Source organism: Equus quagga, chromosome 6, assembly GCF_021613505.1.
Source record: "Equus quagga isolate Etosha38 chromosome 6, UCLA_HA_Equagga_1.0, whole genome shotgun sequence".
NCBI classification, from domain to species: domain Eukaryota; kingdom Metazoa; phylum Chordata; class Mammalia; order Perissodactyla; family Equidae; genus Equus; species Equus quagga.
In genome coordinates this window covers 17,473,142-17,495,934 of record NC_060272.1, presented here as the reverse complement: position 1 = coordinate 17,495,934, position 22,793 = coordinate 17,473,142, and the positions used below count along the sequence as shown (strand labels likewise).

Here is a 22,793-nt window from a genome sequence, read left to right as displayed (position 1 = left end):
TAATGACTTCAGGCCTATTACTGATTTTTCTGATACAGCTAATTTTCCAATAAGTAATTCTGGCTCATCTTCTAACAGTGGCTGCAGAGGAAATCCTAAGTTTTGACTTGAAGAGCATTTGGACACTGAAAAAAAAAAAAGGGGGGTGGGCCATCGGGACCAAGCCACAATTGCACACCCCAACTGTAGCGTTTCTAACTTCCTGGCCTTAAAATGAGTTCCTGATTAGACTACTGTAAACTGGCGCTTGGGGAAAGTGAAAGAGGGTCACGAAGAGTTAGCAGCACCAGCTGTGATTTCAGAGCATGTGCGGCCTTTGATAAATGCGTTTCGTTTCCAAAATAAACACTTGGAATGAAGAAGTCCCCCAGCCTGAATCACTGAAAAGTAGACAGAATTAAACAACAGAAAAAACATCCCACATGAGCAGCAATATTGAATGAGGAGATGACAGATGAGCTGGCCCAACATTATTCTTTAGAACCCCAAGTTCATAGACAAAACAAATGCTTTATAGAAGGTATTTCTGTGGGATTGTTGGTTTTCTTAAAGAAAAAAAGACACCTTAATACTTGGAGCAATCAACGTGTGAAAAGAAAAGCCGCCTAGACAAACAAAAAAGGCATTTTCTGAGATGACTTTGATCCTGTACTCAAATTATTGGCTTAAACGTACTTGCCTTTCACGGTTTTGTATCTGCAGTAACTGCTCTCTATTGTCCTTGTTAACAAAGTATTATTTTCACCTTATTATTACTAATCTTTTCTTTGTAAGTAACCACACCTGGTTTTATCCAAAAAACCGGTGCAGTAAATATTTGTCCTTTGTGGTAATACAATGCATAATTTAGTTAATCTAGGCTATCTTTCCGTGAGAGTGATTGTTTCTATATTATGAAATGTGCTCCGAGTCAAGTGAAATCCATGCCAGATACCTGGAAGGCAGATGGAGAAGCACTTACCTTCAAACCAACCTTGACATGACTGTGTCGCCACTCCTACACACGAGGTATTACTCATGTTAACTTAGCCTGCAAATCACAACCGCACCTTTCTTTTACAAACACAGCCTTTTACTAAGATAACAGGACACACGGCCAGGCGGAAAGGCCCACCCTTGACCCCCAGGAAAGGGCCTCGAGAAAATAAGAATGTTGGTTTTCCATTTGAGAACTTGACATTACTGTTACATTACCTGGATGAAATCTAGAAATGTCAGGGGCAGCAAGTCATCCATATGCCCAATGTCTTTGGAGAAACGATTTAAAATTCTTCCTGCAAGAACAGGATATGAGAAATTACTCATTTCCCCAGATAGGCCCTTTAAGAGAAACAATTCACAAACAAATCAAAACAGTATTTTAAATGCATATGTATTTAATATATTACTCATTCATGTGAATAAGCCAACGTCAGTGGTAAAGAAAAAGAAAGAAGGACGAAACCTAAAGAAAAACAAAAATACCACCAAATGGCAGCGGGCAGAGAGTTGAAACTTGGCCCTGATTTTTGAAAGAAGGAGGGAAAAGAATCTTGCAACAGTATCAGGAAGGGTTGCTGGATTTTAGAATATTCCTTCCTTTTAGATCCCAACTGCTAAGTAAGTAAACAAACAACTGCAAAATACGTACATTTATCCTAATTGTCACACTAATTTTGCTTTAGGTATCAGAATTAATTTTACTATTTGGTACTTTTTAAAATAAATGTAATTGTAACCTCTCTGTATTTTTTTTCCCCAGGATGGTTCACGGCACCTTACATTTTGGGAAAATTTGGAATCCTGCCATTTTCAAGTTGTGAGTTTACTACCTGGGGTAATAAGTCATTATTTTCAGAGATGCAACAGGTATGACAAACACAGACTTATTCCCACACATCCAAGAAGACAAGAGGAATGTAGACAGGAAGACAGAAATATCATTATTTAATTCATCGTTAACTTAAGCATTTAATTGTTTCTTATCATTGATTTTATTTTCTCCCTTAGAATTCAAGAAAACAGTATATCCTAAAGGCTTCAGAATCTGAAGATGAGAACTGCTTTCTAAGAAATATCTAGTCTTCCAAATGATTTAATTCAAAAAATTTGAAAACACACACACACACACAGCCTATTTTGGTGTAGGCAACTCCTGAGAAATGCATGTAGCTAGGTCCTGAACTTCTCTTGTAATTGATGCTTCAGGAAGCTACGCTGCAGGTGAAATGTGGGGCCAATGCCTGTCGGAGGTGACTTCCTCCCAAGGTCCTTCACACCAAGCCCCAAGTGGACGGTGAATGGCCAGGGGCTAGGGGCTGAGCTCCCAGTGCAGGGAGAAGCTGCCTCCACAGTCCTCCCACCAGGCGCGGAGCCTGGGCTCGGCTGGGAAGTACAGGGTGTGCCCAAGTGAGAAGCTGGAGCAACTGGAAGCTTCCGTGCTTGTCCAGGTCACACCATTACAATCTGGGCCTCAATTCTCCTGTCTCAGGCTTAGGAAATACAGACTCCAGAAACTGTCTTTTAGCGACACCCTTAGCAGGCCCAGTGAAAACTTTCTGAGCCTCTAATATACCTTCTTTAGAAGGTGATTCTGAGGATTAAATGGGCTCATGAAAGTGAAAGAACCTAGTCATAATGTGAGGCAGGTTAACAGGTGTTCAAAATAAAAAAAAAAAAAACAAAAACCAAGTCCAAGGTGAGAGATAATTACTGTCACCCACAGGTTCTGTGGCAGGTCACCTGGGAAAGTCTACCAGACACTGCCACAAGTTGACTTGTTAAAATGCAGATTCTGATTCGGTAGCTATAGGCCAGAGCTGCAGATTCTGCATTCCTCCCGAGCCCGGGGTGATGCCCTTTCTGCTGTTTCCCAGATCAGGCTCCGAGAGGCAAGAGGTTCGACTATGATTTAATCAGTTATAGTTTAGGAATGTTAAAATCACAGGGGCGATTTTTCATACATTCTTATGGATACTGTGGCCTACCTAGCTATTTTTTAATTTCTCAAATTATCAATAGCAAAATAAGGAAAATACATGTCAAAAAATGTTAATAAAGACAGTTTAAATGCTTGTTATTTCCTCACTGGAAAAGTGCAACTTTTTAACATAGGCAGGACTCAGAAATACAAGTATGGTTCTGCTTAAAAAATGTTGAAAGCAATAGTCAAATTAGAAAACAAAACTACCCAGAGATGAATAGTACATAAAAACCACCCCTTTACCTTTTACCAGATGCCACAGTGTTAAGGTCTGAGAGACCCATGGTTGGCAAACAGTGTAAAATACAAGGAAAACACAACTAAAAAAACCATCTCCTGGTATAGCAGCTACAGTAACTGAACTAAATGTCAAAGATGATCAAAAAACTAAACTCTTATTCACCATTGAGCTGAGGTGTAGAAAACGTGAGATTGGAAGGCTCGAGAGTTACTTCCTGGCTCTCAGAAACAATGAGAATTCGTTAAGAGAACAAACGGTGTTTACAGAATATTTCATCTGGCCTTGCGATAGACTGTTATACTCAGAGCTATGATTTCAAGTTCATGGCCTCGTAGTCATAAAGTTTTCTCAAAGGTCTCCAAAACAAATCCTTACGATGAATTCCCTTGATGCACACGCTATGCCTCTTCATCCAAACGACATCTGGCACTGCTGGAATATCTCCAGGGATGTAGAAGGAAGGGAGATTCATGGTGAACAGGAAGAACACAACCCGTTTTCAGACAGTTGTGTTAGACAGAGCTTTCTCACATTAAACCAAATCTTGCCTTCCTAGAACACCCAATCTCTGCTGCTTATTGTCCCTCACAACCATAGGAGTGAATCTAATTCCTCTTGACACGACAGCCCTTCAAATGCTTGAAGGAAGTTTACTGTATCTTTTCCAGACTTCTCACAATCAACTCGTCCTTGGTGCCTCCATTGTCCCTCAGAAGGCATGGTGCCCCATCTTGGCCATTGCCTCCTGCCCAGACTCACATGGCCAGTCTGAGATGATGCCTTGGGCCCAGCATTAAAATCAATACCCCAGGCACTGTTTGATGACCTTGGGGTAAAGTGGTTAAGATCATCTCTCCCAGTTTGCACAGGATATAGCCAATTGTGAAGGTGACAAATAGTAAATTCTGGTGGCCAGATCACAATGCGGACACATCACTCCGATCTGTATTGCACAGGTAGATTTTTTGGGAACAACTGGGCAATACGTATAAAGAACTGTAAGAGTAGATCTCTTTTGACTCAGAAATTCCATTTCTAGGAATGTATCCCAAGGAGTTAGTAAGTACATGAAAGATGTTCAATATGGCATTCATTGGCAAGCGAGAAGTAGGAGAGAACCTAAATGTCTGAAAATGTCTATAATGTATATGTATGAAAATGTCTATAATGTATTATGGGCAATTTTAATTTTTTCTCTATGTTATTTTTCTACTGTGACTATGCACTGTGTAAAGAAAGTAAAGCGGGGGAGAGAAACACTTTGAAGAAAGGAAATGGGGGAGAGGCGGAGGTGGGGGGGAGAGAGAGAGAGCGCGAGCGCGAGAGCGAGAGCGCGAGCGCGAGTGCGCGAGCGAGAGAGAGAGATCACCCTCAAGTCCATATTATCAGACAACCAATAAGGGTCCTCCTAACTGCTCTGGTGCACATTTTTCTATCTGGTCCACAAGATAGAATATCATGAAAGTCATCAAACTTCTTGTCAAAATACAAATTCCTAAGTGATCATATTTTAAGAACTGATTCTACAATTTAAGCTGGAATTAGTCACCTCTGGAATTCCGACACCTTTCCTATATCCAGGATTCCTCAGCTTACTTATAACCAAACTGTAATTTAAAACTTGGAAGTTCCCATGTCTACTTTGGGTCCTATTCTTCTTCCTCCTTTTTTATTGGGAAAAAAACAAAAAAGAGGTATATTTACATATCAGAATATTGAGGTATATTTTTACAGAGGTATATTTTACATCTCATGCCCATTTCAGGTGTATAAGTCAATGAATTTTACTAACTTTACTAAGTGATTCAACCATCACCAAAAATCAGTTTTAAGACATTTTCATCCTCCCAATAAGATCCCTCATGCCATTTACAGTGACTCCCTATTCCCACCCCAGCCTCACGCAACCACTAATCTACATTCTTTCTCTATAAATTTGCCTTTTCAGGACATACCAACCAACGGAATTGTACAATATGTGGTCTCTTGTGTCTGGCTTCTTTCACTTAGTCTAATGTTTTTGAGGTTCATCCATGACGTATCCTGTGTCAGTAGTTCCTTACTTTTGAGCCCCATTTTCTACCACATCAGTGGTCTTAGGTACCAGCAAAAAGGCCGCATCAGGCCACACCATATGACCTTGAGGGTAAAAGTGGATATTTTTCATGAACTCTTTGATATTATGAACTTCTTTATATGTGCCCACGTTTAGCTTCATGGATAGTTCTAGAACATGATTCTTTTCATAAGACTAATTTGATAGCCCTGCAGAGTCAGACAGGAGTGCTGCGTCTGGGTGGGGCTCTGAGTCCAGGGGAGTGTAAAGGGGTGCGGTGGGGATGACACATAAAAAAAAATCTACAGTCTTGGTGAGTAGTGGTGTCTAAATCCAAGAGTACCGAGTCCCTCCAAAAGGGCAAAGAGAATGGATCTGTATATTCCAGGTACCAGGCAACACGATGGGGCAGATTGGTCCAAAGGAGAGGGTGTTCAGAGGAGCCCAGAGATGTCCACCAGGCTGAAAAGAATTGCCATGTGCATGAGGGTGATGAGCCAACCAGGACTTTCTTCATCATTCTACACATCTAATTCAGCTTAGACTAGCCTAACAACAGGAACAGGAGCTGCAGAAGTCTGGGAGTTCAACATTATCTTCGTCTTCACTGTTAGAATTGGTCACCAATGTGGTGGCTGCTCAGAGAATGTCATGAAACAGAAAGAGCAGCAGGAATTAGGAAACCATCAGTGGAAAGCCCACAAAGTTCTTGTCTTCCTCTGAAACTCAGTAGCAATAGACTTTAGGTAACTCACCCAAGCTCCACTGAGACACGAATCCCTTATCTGTAAAAGGGAGATGATAATATTTGCCTTGACTACTTCACAGGATAAAAGATCATGATGATAAAAGAGCCCATGAAGGCACGTTCTAAACTGTAAAGTAGCACCCATGTGCAAGGTGTCATTCATATTATCATTAGGGGATTTTAGAGCTTTAGGGGCATGAAGTCACCAGGGCTGGTAATTACCAAACTTGGTCTTATGAAGATTCTGAGATTCTCCATAGAATCTCAGAAGAATGAGGAAGAGGAGGAAGAGAGGGCCAACTCCGCCCAGCTCCAGACACCCCACCTTTCTCCCGTACTCCCCCATCCCCTCCCAAACAGAGCCCCTTATATCCATCTGGATGTCATACAGAGATGGCCTTTGAAGAAAGGGTTCTGCAGCTAACAGAAATGTTCAGATGCCTTTGTAGCCCAAGCTCCCTGCAATAGAGATGAGGAGACAAGGTCCAACCTTGCTCAGGGTGATGCAACAATATTTCATAATGGGATGGGTGCTACTGCCAAGCCGTCTTGGGATTTCCAAACAGCAGAGAGAGGAGGCATGAGAAACCCCACTTTTCAGGACAACTTCCTTCAATATTCTTTGCTGGCTCTTATTTTTTTCTAAGGATAGAGGCATTGACCATTTTTTTCTTTTTGTGGTTCTCTTCCTAAACTTTGCTCACTTTCATTACAACCATTTCCTGTTTGCTTATGCATCCTGAATCTTATCACCACTCCTGATCTCCCAGGGCTTCCTCTGGCACTTGACTGTCCTACAAAACACCTTAAGCTCAACACATCTAAACTGAACAGAATCCTTCGAAGCTGACCCACAGTGACCCACACCCAACTTCTCAAATGTTGCCTTAGACCTCTGCCCAAACACCTAACATGAAAACTTTTGAGTCATTTTTGACTTATCTTTATCTCACATAATTACCAGCAGGTCTTATCATTTAAAATAATCTCATTTACATCCTTGTTTCTTTATCTATTAAATCAATACATCGAGTTTTAGGAAGAGTGAGGAGAGGAGACACAGAAGAGAGGTACCTCCCTAACCTCCCTTCCGCCACTCCTGCCTGTGTACCCTTGTTCTGATGGGGTGGGGGGTGCCTCCTCCTGTTCACCTGCCAGAACAGCCCTCAATCCCTGCTCGGCTCCATCTATCCAGTTCTCCGCCTTAGTCCTTCCTCCTCCACAAAACTCTTGCAGACAAATGTAGCTCCCAGGAATCTGCCACTCGTTTGAACTTCTCTGTCACTATTGGACAGGCTTGGGATTACTGTGCTGCCCTATCAGGAACTCTCCCCAGTCCTGGCCACAGCTAGGCAACCCAAAGTGCCCAGAGGGAGCTAACGTTCTGACCAGCTGCCAAGTCATTCTATTTCCCGTCTCAAGAACTTTGAGGCCATGAGAGAAGCAGGAAAGTGGAGCAGACTCACCATCCCACGCTAAGATGAGAGGCAGAGGGGCTTGGGTGCATCTCGAGCCCTATCACAACAGCTCCGACTCAAGTTCCCAGGAATGTCAGCACTGCTGCAGCTCCAGGAGATGCCTGCCTCCTTCGCATCAAGCCCTTCTCATCTGAACTAACTTGCATAGACTCTGCCTCTAGCAACCCAAAAGCCTTGACCAGAACAATCACCTCATGTCCAACAAGAGACTCGATACTAAAATTAGTTGGGGAAAGGATGGATTTTGCAAAGTTAAATTTCCAAGTTACTAACTACCTTTTTAAGTAATGGAACTTTTTAAAAATCAGTTTCACAGAACCTTTTCCATGTGGAATGAGTAAATAAAACAAGCCCTTCTGCTAGAAGTAACAAATGCTTGTTTTCCAATTTCAGTCTCTATTTCTAATGCTTGATATTTCATGCAGTCTTTTTTTTTGGCAGTTGTTTTCTGATCTGGGGAAATTCATGTTGCAACATGAAGTGCCTGGTTTGTCATACATGTCACTTGCCTTGTGCTGTTGTTGAAGCAATTTATGTGTCTGTGCTCCTTCAAAGGGCATTTGAAGTTTCCAGTTGCTGACTGAGTTTGGATACAGCAATTCACAGGAGCAGGCCTGACAGCAGGAAAGCACTCCAAAAAGTGAGGAAGCCAGGGCCTCAAAGAGGAGAAAGAGGAGTGAGGGGGCAGCAGTCCCTGGTGCTTGGTGGGTGGCAGCTGATAGAGAAGAAAGCAAACGATAGGGGTAGGGCAGACAGAGATGACGTGGGGAGTAGGAAGCAGGGAACGAAAACAGATAAGAAGGACGGAAGGAACAGACAGGAGAGGAAATGGAAGGCATAGATCATAATGTTATAGGTAACCAGATACTGAGGGAAAGTTCTGGTCTACCCATGGCCTAGTCCTATAATTCCTCTAAAGCTGGGAACTGCTCCCAGAACTTAAAGGTAAAACCACGTAACAGGTGGCATTTGATTTAAATGGTAGCTTAAAAAAGTACATCCTAACCCAGACCATTTTCTTAAGGCACTGAACTTGACACCAAGCCTGAGAGGGTGAGCTTAGCCCTGTGCTGAGGAAAAAGCCCAGTGTGTCCTACAGATGGCCCTCAATGGGCCCTTCATCCTTGTCACAGCAAATACGGGTTAAATGTACCTACAGTTGCTGGTTTTCCTCAACCTACCCCATCTACCTGCTTACACGCTGGGGAAAGCCAGAACTGAGGTCCAGGGGGCAGGTCCCAGCTATGTCTCCTGCTTACAGTTTGATGGGGGAGAGAGTAGGGGAAAGCCACGGGTCGACTGACCTAAGAGATACACTGGTAGAGTGGGCCCAGTGGTGGTGGTGGCAGGCAGACACCTAATGTTCTGGGATTGCTATATTCCCTAGGAGTTAAGATAAAACCATGACTGCAGTAAACCATCCTGGGATTGTGGGTTCTCCTCTAGTGATGTGAAAGAATGCCTTTCTAGAATAATTACCCTGTGTTTTCAAAATCTAGTAGTCTCTTGACTTTTCATGTAATTAAGACATATTAAAAATTGTAGTTTCAAGGTTTCATTACGTGATGTGACAGATCAGAGGAAAGGAGTTTCAAAAGGATGTGTGTGTTCCTTCCTTGTCTAATGACATGTTTCTCATTTTTTTTCCCCACCTGGAAGATACCAGGTGGGATTGCCCAAACAAGATGACTTTTAAAAACTCAAATGTCTTCAAGATAAAGGGCAATCTCTATTGGGGTGTTTCATAATCTAACCTTAGTGGCAGGTTAATAGAATACACAGACGTGAATACACAATGACGCAGAATACTGCCAGCACACAGCCAGGTGGCATGGAATACGCACAAGGCAAGTGGCGATGAGAGAGCCACAGCAGCAGTGGATGTCACCAGACGGTGTGAGTTACAGGGTTAGGGAGGGTTAGCCTAACAAGCTTTTGTGGTGAAAACACAGCCTCAGAATTTGGAAGGAGGGCCGATTTGATGGAGAGTGGAGTTTGTTCAGGTGGGAGAAATGACATCTGTGAAGACTAAGAGGTGGGAAAGGGAAAAGGATGACAAATATTTGCCTAGTTGATGGAAAGCGCATGACCTAAGGTGTGCGAAGATTGGCGAGCACTTGGGTGTGGAAGAGGAGTGGAAAAGAGTGAAGCATTAAGGGGCCTTTACTGGAAATTCCCTTTAATCAGAAAGAGGTCTAATTGCCCTCTTTCATCAGTGTCTCTTCAAAGCCATGGCTGTAAGGAGGAAGTACTAGAGGGAGCCAAGTGGAGTGTGGATGGAGGGACATCTTACACACCTGACCTAGGCTGGAAAAAGTCTGAAGAACTCTACAGAAGATGACCAAGGACCAATTCTGTCTCAGCCTCTTGGGCACAGACAGACCCCCACACACTGACTCATCACTGTGCCTATGCTACACACCAGTGATCTGAGCAGGATTTTTTCTCGTGGTTGTTGTGGTTCACTTACACTTGGCTTCCAGACTACCACCACCACCGCCGCATCAGCACCAAGTAATTGCCAGGAACTGTTAACCACACCATACATATCATCTCAAAACTATGAGCGAGATACAGTCCCCATTTTATAGAACAGGCAGTTGAGGCTTAGAGACAGTAAAAAAAAAAAACCTCAAGGATACTCAGCTGTACCGTAGCCAAGCCAGGACTCACACCCAGCATTACAGAGATTCAGAAAGCTCATGTCAACACATCATGACATGGTGCTACTTCACTGGAGACATTTGAATGCTCTATTAAATACCCACTATTAAATAAGGATGAGCCAATAAATTTATAGGCAGGGCTGGTGTTAAGCTGGTATGAGTGGCTATGGCCAAACCAGCCACTGCCAGCCCAAGACCCTTCTGATTGGCTAATGCTGCTACACTGGATGCTAAGTACTTTGAATATCACCCCTGGTTAGAAGAGTTCCAGGAATTCTCTCTTGGCTAACAATAATTAAAGTAAAAGAATTTAAAATAACTCCACCTCAAAATTAAATTACTATAGGCTGAAGAAACAGATTAACAAGTGAACGAATGAATGAAGACCTAAAGTCTAATGAAAGGAATAACTGATTAGGAAAGGCCAGGGGCTCTAGCTCTGCTTCATCCCAGGCCTTAACTTGTTGTGTGACCCAGGGCAAGCCAAATTGCCTATTGCTAAGTATGGCAGGGGATTAACCTTGAAGGAGTGGATACCCGTCACAAATTGCCCCAGGAAACCACTTTACTACAGCAGCCATAAATGCTTTGCTCCATAAGTGATCATTATTTTATATTTCCTAAGCAATAAAAAGAAAAAAGTTAGGAAGCCAGACCAGACGACTTCCTTTACCCCTGGATCTCATGCATACACCACACAGGAGTCTGGCTCACAGCTCACGTACGGTCGAGGATGTACAGACCAGTGAGAACAGTGGATGCCAACAGGTAGAAGAGTCCCTGAAATGGTGGTTCTGAAACACTGTGTGTCTGATGAAAGCTACGGAGCCTTTCCACTGGAAAATGCCCATGCATTGAGTGTGCATGATTTCAGGGGATTCCTAAAATCCTGTGCATGAGCCACAGGAAGTGGAGTGGCCACAGAGTCCTGCTAAGAACCTCTGATTCTAAAAGAACAGGAATCCACCAATCACTTGACTTTTCCTGCCGTAGGAATGCGCCTCTTCGTTTCTCAGAAGAATTTTTCCTGCCCTGTTGTACCTCGACTGTCTTTCAAGGCTAACTGGAAAGTCTCTATTTCATATCTCTGAAAGAACAAGCACTGAGGGGTTAATACATTGAAAAGTCTCACGTCTGAAATGTGTGCCCAGAAAGGTGGTGGCAGAAATACCTGTTTATAAAGCATTCATCTAAGCAAAGAATTCCCACCTCCACAAAGGCAAGTATCAGACCCAATAACTGAGAAAACCCTGATTGGAAATTACCATTCGGCATGTGATTATCAACTCTTCCTATCTCCGATTCACACACAAGTATATGTAGTTCTCAAAAATAGGACAGAAAAACATTTGGTGTGAGAACATGACTCAACCTGAAGACAATGGGCCCTCCCACTACCCACCCTATGTAAAATAACTGAAGGTGTGCTGGAGACGGACCAACCAACACCCAAATCTGATCGTCAGTTCTATCTCCAGAGCATCATTTTAATATCTGGAAACTGCCAACAAATGTTACACAAAACTGGCTGGGCTGTGTTAAGTGTAAACGCGTGGACCTTTGTTGAAAAAGAAAAAAACATTAAAAAGGAAGGGGGAAAAAGCATTTTCAAATACTGCATTACTTCTTTTAAAAATTCAAATAAAAGGTGTAAGAACTGGAAACACTGATCTGAGTGTTATAATTCTACTTGCTGTTGGTTATAGAAGCTTAGGATACGCATTATCTCTGAACCAAACCATCGTCTTTTTCTCACTTGGAATCATGACCTATCCACATATGCCACAATCTTTTCCAGTCCAGTCCAGCTTCCGTCCTCGTCACACCACAGTACACACTAGCCATCTAGTTTCTAAAACCAATAGCCAGCTTTCCCCGATCCACATTCTTTTGACTTTTTCTGTAGCATCTCATGCTTCTAATAACGCTCTTTTTGAAATATTCATGTATGCTGGCTTCTGGGATCTAATTATTTTTTCTTTTAATATCTGTTTCTTTTCATTCCTGCTACCTTGCTCATTCCCTAAATACAACTGCCTCCCTTGTATTTCAAGGTTCTCACCTCCCAGGATTCTACCCCCACAATGGTCATCTCATCCCCTCTCATGCTGCTGGCTATTCTCTTAGGGACAGAGATTCCCAAATCAGACCTGGCAACTGCTGTCTTTCCTCTCCATTGTCAACGCATCCGGCTGGCGGACCTTCCCCCTGGACACCTCAAATGGGTAACACCTTTTAACTGTGAACTGAGGAAGCCAATACACTTGCTTAAAATGTTTAACATAGTCCAACAGATAATTTAAAAAGAATTTCAACATAAAAGAAAAGCTTTACGGACTTTAAGTTCCAAAAACAATTTTATAATATTAAAATCCAGATTCTGTATGGGTTTTTCATCCTCAGGAACGTTCCATGGGTTTTGAGCAACCACAGAAGTTGGTCGGCCTGTCAGTAGCAAGGACGGAGCTGACTTCCAGAGCGCCATGCATGTTTTTACATCAAATAACTTGATCAGAACACAAACTGTTCTTAGATTTCTACGGAGGTAATTAAATAACAATTCAATGCCAATTAATCACAGTCAAATAAGAATCTGACAGAGAAGAACTCTATACACATTGGAAGCTATTTAATGGTCAAATACTTGGCAGGATCTTAGTTAAACAATGATTCATTAAACCTCCTCTGCCACACAATGGCCAGGCTCAACTCCAAGGGAAAGAATCGAAACTCTTTTGTTCTCCCACAAAAAGACATCAAACCATATGCGTGATATTCTTTCCTTCCTCACTTAGCAGACTGCTCAGTTGAATGATTCAGAATATGCTCAGCTGCTCCTAGGCACACGGGTGTGTGCAAGTCCTCCTTGGTTCTCAATACTGTAGCTAGGCAACTCTTTTTCCCCCCACATGAAAAAAGTAAAGAGCCGGACAGCTAGCCACACCCATGTAAAATGTTTATTCACTCTGAGCGAGGAAAAGAAGAACAGACTGGAAACCTACCTCCCACCACAAGGAAAGACAAGCTATGGCCATTTCTCAAGCAGCAGATGATGACCTACTACAAAACCCTTGATCTGCACAACTGTCTGTCCATCAAAAAGCCGTTCAGCATTTTTGGTTTCCTGCATCTACCCTACCAACTTGGTTCCTTTAAATTAAAGGTCCCTTTACAACACAACTCGCCAAGAAAACCCAGAGGTCCATTTTAAGTTCTGCTGATAATTCCCAGACTTTTCACCACATTTCTCAGAAGGACTCTTTTACCTTCCTGCAAGTTCATTTCGTCCCATGGAGAACGTATCAAGGAAAACGACACGGGCTCTGTATTTGCTGGGTTTTGCCTACACTAGCACTATAAGCACTTTCATAGTTTCACTAATGCTATTTTTAAAATGCATGATTTTCGCTCTTCCTTGCTGATTCGAGTCTGAATTACAGATCGCAGAGTTGGCTGAAAACGGGCTTTCCGGTGTTACATTGCAATGCTGTCCAGGACTCTACTTGCCTCTCATTAGAGAGGGGCTCCCAGCCCAGCATTGTTAACTGCTAGGTCATCAGTAGTTTTATCATGCATTTAAAAATAAAACTCAAAAAGTAAAATAAAATTGTACTTCTCTTTATTTAAGAACAAAACATGTACTAGGTAATATTTTTAGAAGGGTAGGGTAATGTTTCACAAAAGAATTTTTTAAAAGATGAGATATATATCATCTTCCTCCCTAAATGAATTTATTATAATCAGCCAAAACTAAACATACGTGACATTGTTTTTGTGAAAAAGTTAAGAAACTTCATGGAAAACTTACTGGCAAAATGTATTTTAACTTTGCTCATAAATTGGACAATGGAAAATAAAGATCCACTTTTACTGGGTCTCATTGGATATAAAATATTATATTCATAGGCAGACCATAGCAGTGAATGTAGGACATACTGTATATTTACTATTTAAAAAAATATATATTATGAATTGAAAACTGCAAAGTCTTAACACAGTAGCGAAAGAATTAAGCATTAAAAAACTGACTTTAATCATGAATATTAAGTCTATTTTTGCGATTCCTCAGACATAAAACTCATGTTTTGTTTTATGCTGTGCTAACAGTACACAATAGCAACAGCCTTGCACGTGTCTATTTCTCGGCTAAACTATGACATATAATGATTTGGGACGGGGGGAGGTCACACTGCGTCTGTACATAAACACACCATAGCAAAACAAATTTTCCTGCAAATATAAGCAGTTTTACAGTCTATCAGAGTGGTGCAAATAAGTAGATTTATTCCCATTAAACGCTGACAGGAATGAAACATTCTAGCAGTAAATCAAGTGCATTGTAACCCAATCGTCAAATCAATAAAGTCATTAAAAATAGACTGCATTCTTCAAGGAAATGGTGATTTGAAGGGAAAAAAGTCTTTGGTCACAATGGAGAATGCATCTCCAACACAGCTGACAGTTACTGATCTGACGCCGCTCTTCTTCCATGTGCCTACAAAGAAATGTCTTATCTTTTCTCGTGTGTATTTAGCCATGTAAACTGCCATACGGCATTTCCAGCTTCCCCACAGGCATCCTATAAATACAAATAAGAAAATATGCCCTGTTTTTTTCTTCTTCTAGGCCCCAAACTGACAGAATATTATCACTTTTGTAGACTCTCGCGAATCAGCACAGTAGCGTTGGGCAGAAATGTGCTGAGATTATAATATCCATTTATCTAAACTGCCAGCATGGAACAACATTCAGGTGGGGTGCTTGCTACCTAAATTAATTTAGTACTTGAAAAAGACTTCTTATGCCAAGCCTGTCAAAAGGAAAACAGGAAAGGAGTTAAGAAACTGTAAATAAATCTAAACACGGTTTGCATTTGATCTAATTTTCAAGTGTAGGATTAAAAAAGAGGAAGCATGCCAAGGAAAGGCGACAACAGGAGACTAGCAACAAAGAAACTGCCCTCTGAGCACAGGCCCAACATGGCTAGCCTGTTTGCAGGGATGTGCTGCCCAGCTGTTCCAGGGGACCTAACAGCAGCTGTCACTAAGGACTGGCGCCCAAATCCAACTCCTGTGATTTACTCAAGAAAATAAAGGATTCAACCACTTCACAACTATTAGGATGGCTACAATCAAAACAAACAAAAAAGCAGAACAACAAGTGCTTTCGAGAATACGGAGAAATTGGAATTCTTGTGCACTGTTGGTGGGGATATAAAATGGTGTGGTCGCTATGGAAGACAGCATGGCGGCTCCTCAAAAAATTAAACATAGAATTACCATGATCCAGTAATTCCACTTCTGGGTATATAACCAAAAGAACTGGAAGCAGGGTCTTGAACAGATATTTGTACATGCAGGTTCATAGCAGCATTAGACACAATTGCCAAAAGGTCAAAGCAACCCCAAGTGTCCATTGATGGATGAACAGAAAAACAAAATGTGGTGTGTGCGTGCGTATACATATATATATATATATACAATGGAATATTACTCAGCCTTAAAAAGGAAGGAAATTTTGATGCATGCTACAATATAGATGAACCTTGAGGACATTACGCTAAGTGAAATAAGCCAGACACAAAAGGACAAATATTGTATGATTCCCCTTATATCAGCTACCTAGAATAGTCAAATTCATGGAAATAGAAAGTAGAATGGCACTTGCCAGGGTGGGCATGGGGTAGTTATTGTTTAATGGGTGCAGAGTTTCAGTTTGGGAAGATTAAAAAAGCCTGGAAATGGATGGTGGTGATGATCGTACAACAGTATGAATATACGTAACGCCACTGAACTGTACACTTAAAAACGGTTAAGATGGTAAATTTGTAAGTGTATCTTAGCACAATTTTTAAAAATTAGAAAAAGGAAAGGATTCAAACTTTATAGCTATCCTTCTCTCAGAATCCACTCTATCTGTCACACCCATCTACTCCTGGTGACCCTAGCAGAACGGTTAACTCCATGTGTACACTTAGCCCCCAGTGATCCAGGGGCAAAAAGGAGGGGCCTGTTGTGGCAGCCACCTCTGTCATGATCTTGGTCAGGAAGACGAAAGACTTGTGCACTTATGGGGACCAGGAGGTTCCAGAGACCCACTCCGCCCCTGAACAGAGGAGAACTTCCTTTCTGTAGGGTAAGGGTACCAGAGTGAAGATGAAGAGCATCTGCTGGGGGGAAATGAGCAAGGGGAGAGGCTGCCTGCTCTCGGCAGAGAGAGGTGCCCCAGAGACAGAAATGCCACCCACCACACAGTGAAGAAAAGGAGAGAGAGTAAAATGTGTTAACATTGTAGTCTGCAAGGCATTGGCTGACCTTTAGAAAATGCTACAGCAATTTACCTTTCTCGAAAATATTTTACACAATCAATATTCTTGACCCCCGCCCCTTGTCCACTCCCCAACACCCTGAAAAAACTTTCAAGTTAAAAAGCAAAAGATCAATATAAACGGAATTCAGCCCCACTGGACGATAGCTAAATCGATACAACTAGGATATGTTGAAAGCCTCCCCTTCTCTGCAATTTCAAGTCAAGGAAAGCCCCATCAGAACCCAGTAAGTAGTAATCTAGTTTGGTCGTCAACACCCAAAGCTTGATTAAGAGCCTCTGAGAAGTGCTAACGGCCCTTGCCCTCTGTGAGCTTATGTAACATAAGAATAGGGAGCTGGGGGAAACACCAAAATGAAACAAAAGTGGATCTGAATGGATGAAGACAGTGAAGTGTGCACACTCTCTGCACTTCCAGCGCATGCGTCTCTTGGAATGAATAGCAAAGATAAATAAATCAATGGATCAAGGGAAGTGGAGATGGGCTAGTCTTGAGTTTAAAGAAGAAAAATACCACAGAATATTCTAGAAAAGAGTATCTAGGAACGTGTATTGAGGGAAGTGTGATCCTCAGAACCACTTAAATGACCAAAAAGAGTCTTGTAGCTTGGTGGGCAGGAATAGAGGAAAGGACCCTCCAAGCAAATGTGGGGATGTCATGTGGGGCGGACAAGAGGTGAGAGAGGCAGCACCAAACATCAAAGGGAACGCCAAGCAGGGATCAACTCCCAGGGAGCTTGAGGCCTCTTTCAGAGTATGTGTAACTATTCTGATTCGGTCTAAACTCGGGGGGGAGGGGATCCCTAAATGACTAGTCTAGAACAGAGGGACTCCTGTCCCCAGAGGTTCATTTCACAGAAGACAGCAAATGGCATCTATTTTAATTTATACTTTCAAAAGGCAGTAAGTAAAAGTCATTAGCTTATGTAGTTTTTGTGGGTTTTTTCTTTTACCACAATAAGAAAACTAGCTGTTTTCTCCCTTAACGCAGAAGCTGTTTGAAAACCTCTGAATAAGCTCTGATGGAAGGTAGCAGAGACCAGACCCAGAGATCTCATGATTCATTCACCTACTTTACCACTCAGCATCCGCCAGTAGACACTAGTATGACACTGACCATTATGCCATTTTAAATTGTCTCAAGTTTTTGCTCATTTGATATTTAATAAGACTCTTAGCTAAAGATCTAAAGGGAACAATGATGTCAAAATAAAAAAAAATTAAACGAGGAGCACAGAAATTCTAATTTCAGAGCACAGAAATTCTAATTTCACAAACTCAAAGTTTCCTTCTCTGAACCCTACATTTCAGGATCAGGTGAAATTCTAATAATAACCATAATTCTCAAGTAGAAAGTCAAGATGTTGCTAGCATTCCAAACACCACAGCTAGAAACAGAAAATGTTTTGATAATTCCTGATTCTTAGGCATAAAAATTACCTGTATCTACTGTGTGTGATTGCAGAGAAGTGCTTGTAAACAGCAGCCCGAAACCAATACTGATCTCACAGATATAAAACATAAAAACTATATTTAAAAAATACCCCACTAGTTTTGGGGCTGAAAGAATTCCAAACATTAGGTCATGAAAGCAGCTTCTATCTTTAAATTTCAACCTGTATCTTACAATACATTTAACAAAATCAAAACACAAGAGATTTTTCACAGTCCATAAACCATGATGTTTTCAGACATAATTTGATGCAAAAGCCATTGAGTGAAAAAGTAATCCAATAATTTTATAAATATTTAAGGGATAGCAAGGCTTTTATTATTTGGAAAGGAGATCTCAAAAACAAACGAACAAAAGCTAGGTCACTGCGGTTTGGGCAGAGAGGAGCATTTCTGAGGGTATTGGCAGCCGTGGAGCCTAAGCCGAGTCATATTCTTAAAGTCACTGATTACAAGGCTGGATTCCTCCAAGGAGATCCAACCTCCAGCTGAAGGGTTCCTCTCCAAACATGCTAACTTGGAGAAGACACGGAATTCCACAGCCCTTAGAGCTAAATTCACCTAGCTACAGTGCAACTCCCTTTTCTCACCTAAGGGTGGTCGACATGCTGGGCAGAAGAGGGGGGTGAGAATCAAACACTCTAAAATGTAACGAGTCATGGAGAGTGCCCAAGAGCAAGCCTGCCTGACGCCTGACCTGCTACACCCTCCTGGGTTAACACCCCACATCACAACAATTGCGTGCTATTGCAAAAGGGTTCCCGAGTTGGTGCGGAAGGCACCAAATACTTCTGGACAGCTGAACCCCGGAGTTGGGCCGGGGGTAAAGGAAAGCAGGTTCAAGGCAATACTTTACATGAGCTGCTCTATGGAGAATCCTGTGTACATCATTCAGGACAGGCACGAAGGCAGGTGAGCAGGTTTCTGCTCCAGGCTGTCACTTCACACACTTACCTGCTCCTCTTCCCTCCACCCTGGCTCCCAGCCAGAAGAGAAGATTTACAGCAAGGAGTTAAAGGAAGAAAATATCTATTGATTACTTTTATAACATTTATCAATGATTCATTAAACCAAATCCATGATCCTTATAACATTCAGGTAAGAACATCAAAGACGGCCATTTTCGTTTGGGACTTTCTTACTCAGAAGGCAAGAATGGTTCTGCATTGTCCTGCTTCTGGTTGATTCTCTGTCGGGCCTCAACTGCTTAAGGCACTTCCTCTTTCAGAGATATTAGTCACAGTGGCATTAATTTGTTACTACAAAAAGACTTGCTGTTTTCCATTTAGATGGTAGATATTACATATTTTAAAAATAATATTAAAAAATTAAATCCATACTTTCAATGGGCAGTCTTTAAAATTCGATGTGGTAGAATTAATACAATTCAAGGAGGGTGGAGAAATAATCAATTCCTGCATTTTAAAGGAAGGAAGAAATAACAGAAATATCAACAATAGAATGTAGAAATAGACTGGAGATGTCCCAGTGAGCTAACTGAGGTCCTCGATCTGTACAAAGGTTTCAGACGAAGGCCTCTCACTCAACACAGAGGAAGAACTCCAACTGGGATGTGGTCTTCCATCCCCTTCCAGAACATTCTTCAAAACACGATGTGGAGAGTAAGACTCTTATTCAGTTCTTTTCATATAAATCATTTTAGGGACTGGCCTAAAGTGCTGCGAAGAGCTCATAAGACACAGGTCTTTGATCTTTGTGGCTTTGCCATGTATGTTTTCAAAATTTCTGGAATGCACTCAGGGAGGCAAACTGCTTGACAGAAAACACTATAAATATCCAAATAAATACATACATACAAACATCTGGAACCCTGATTAAGCACCAAAGTTTTATTTTTTTTCAGGGAAGGAGGGGTGGAGGGAAAAAACATCACTGAACAGCATTTTTATTTTTACAGAAAAACGTCCTATTTCTTCCTTATGATAAACCCCCTCTGACACTAATAAAACTTTTAAAAAGCTCAAGTCTATAAATTGCATGGAGAGTAGAGATGCCAGTGTTCTGTAACTGCCTCCCCACAAGAAGGCAACTTAAATGCCATTCCAGAACCAAAACTCTACTGCAATTCACTTTTTAAATAACCAGTGGTAGATGAGTATCTATGAAATATTAGTCGTTATTTATAGCTACAAAAATAAATCCAGGCAATATATTAATCTGTCCTGCAGTTTTAAATTAAATGTGCACACGTACAGATTTTCACTCATTATGCAATACTTTTCTGGGTTAAAGATGTAATAAAACATGTTGTGTGAGGCCCTTTAAAGAGTAATAATCAAAGAGAAGACAGAATTTGCCACAGTTATACCTGATACAATTAAATTACAATTAAAGAACCAAATGGTCACAAACCATGTTGTTAACTGTGAACTAGGAATCAGACAATTACAAACTTGTGACATGTTAAAATACCTTCAAGTTTAAAAAAACCCCACAAAACCAAAAATCTCATTCTATCCTATTACAAGGTTTCCTGACGAGATGGAGCTTTGGGAAGCTCCGAAAGGCTGTGTGATCATGCATCTTACCCAACAGAAAGACTTCCTACTTGTCTAGGGGTCGACTTAAAAATTCGTCACACGACCTACATGATTGGACCCTGGCCAAGTTCTGCTACGCCTCTTCCCACCAGTCTTGCCCACTCTCACCCCACTCCAGCTGAGCAGCCTGTGTTCTGGTTGCCAGGTCCAGCGTCACTCCAATCACCCATTCCCACTTTCTGGATAACCCCTACTCATTCTCTGGTCAGTTCCACTGAAGAAGATCCAACAGAAACCCCTTCTCAAATCTGCTCAGGTCACCTTAACACTCTCAAGTCCCCGGGGCCTCCTCTTCCACAATGCTGATGACACCATACTTCTATTGTTACTATTATGGTATCTAGCAGAAGACACACAGGTTTTGGTGACACCATGCCCGACTTGTGATAAGAGCTCAATAAGTATTTCTCAACAGATGGATGGAAGATTAAGTGAATGTGTTTAGAAACTGACATTTTCAGCATTAGAAAAGGGACATTAAGGGAACTTCATTATGAGAACTGAGGCCAATTTGCAAGAGGCTGTCATTGACCACCCAAAGGAATTATGAAAGAGGTCACCAAAGGTTGGTGTCAATAAAAGGTGGGAGAAAAATAACCATTAGTCAAATTCAAAACAAGAGGAATGTTCCAGCTTGTTCCTGTGGCAGCTGTAACCCAGAAACTTGGCTCTGTGACAAAAGCATGAGGATAAGCTATGTGGGGGGTGAGCAAAAATACCCCCAGCTCCAGGAGCATCCCCTGCCTGGGCACCCCTACTGCCCATGCTGAATGGGGCCAGGAGCGCTGGGCAACAACTTGCACATTTACATTGTTCTAGTCTGCCTCCACCTCAAGGAAGACGGGATTTAGGGAAATTGTTCAAACTCAACAAATCAAAGAATTCATCTTACTCTTCATTCTGTGTTCCTTCTTTGCAGCTTCAAGATATGCTAACCATCCCAGTGTTGTATTCAGTTGCGCTTCCCCACTCAGTTCATACCCATACCACTCCTCATCCTGGTAGCTGTTATATAAGGGAAAGATTCTGGAGCCAAATATTTGAATGGTTAATCACATCTATACAACATGTGCTTCCATAATTGCCACAGCACGAAGCTGGCAAGAACTCAAATGGAAAACTTTTCGTTGACTCTGTGCTGACCTCCTGGCCTCTAGTACTCATTCTGATCTGTTCTACAATCCACCGCCAAAATTGAATTCTGTATGTTGCTTGGCTCATCCTCATGCCCCATCTCTCCCAATTCCACTCGGAATGGTTCCACTTCCTCAGCCTTCCCTCAAGTTCCCCTTTTTCCAAAGTCTCTCTTCACCACGATGTCAGCCACCAAAAGTCTGTCACATCATCACCAGCCCAGTGCACGCCCACCATCCCGCATAATGAACACACTCACTAGGCATTACATTTACTTAACTGTGAGAGGGGCTGTCTCCATTCTCCCTCAGAGGGGAGGGAAAGTCCACGGATCTTCCTCGGCCTCTCAATAAGAGGCCACAAAGATAGTCTACTGGCAAGCTATTGATTACCCAAGGAATTTGCATGTGTATTAAAAACTGATGTGGAACTAAAATTTCTCCTTGCACAAGTACACAATACAAACAGCAAACCATCTCAGTAGCCCAAGTTACTAAAGACAGCACCAGGGGGCTGGCCCTGAGAATTAACATGCATTTCTTTATGGACAGTTAAAAGGACACCCACAGGATAATGGCCTTTCATGTGTTCAACACAAAAATCTAGAACTACCAACAAAGTAGAAATTTCTATGTAACGAGAAAAGGGCTTGAAAAGCGTTTGAAATCTATAAGGAAATCATTTAGCTGAACTTGTAAGAAAATCAGAAATTCTGTATTGGCAGGATCTGCAAAAGTGTCCGTCATTCCGATAAAACCCAGCTGACATGTTTGCAGGAATATTCTTGGCCTGGTATTTATGAATTTCCATGGCTAATTTTTGCATACTAGTTCTTCTTTTTCCTCCCAATGCACATTCTGCCCAACATTCCCATCATTCTCAGGGTACGTCTGCTATTGTAACCTACATGAACAAATATTCATCTCCTAAGAGCTATACTGCACAAGCTTTTCATGCATATTAGGGGAAAATCAGGCTTCCGAAGGACATCAAAGTCCTTTCAGACCATGACCTTAACCGCATTCCGTGCCAGCATTCAAAACTTGGTCGCATTAAATAATACCGGTGTAGGCTCATATTGAAGCAAAATCCGCGCAGGATCCCAATCTCTCGAGCAGTCACAGACTCCACAGGCCTCAGATGAAAAGTCGTGTTGCTCCTCACTGAA

At 41.8% G+C, this 22,793-nt stretch overlaps 1 protein-coding gene across 1 annotated transcript in view; it reads right to left on the bottom strand.

Moving 5' to 3' along the window:
* Positions 1-22,793, bottom strand: part of ABCC4 (ATP binding cassette subfamily C member 4) — a 244,228-nt gene that overhangs the window by 81,805 nt on the left and 139,630 nt on the right. Inside the window, exon 20 of the mRNA XM_046664840.1 lies at positions 1,195-1,274. Within this exon, the coding sequence (XP_046520796.1) occupies positions 1,195-1,274 (80 nt within the window). The remainder of the gene's footprint in view (positions 1-1,194; positions 1,275-22,793) is intronic.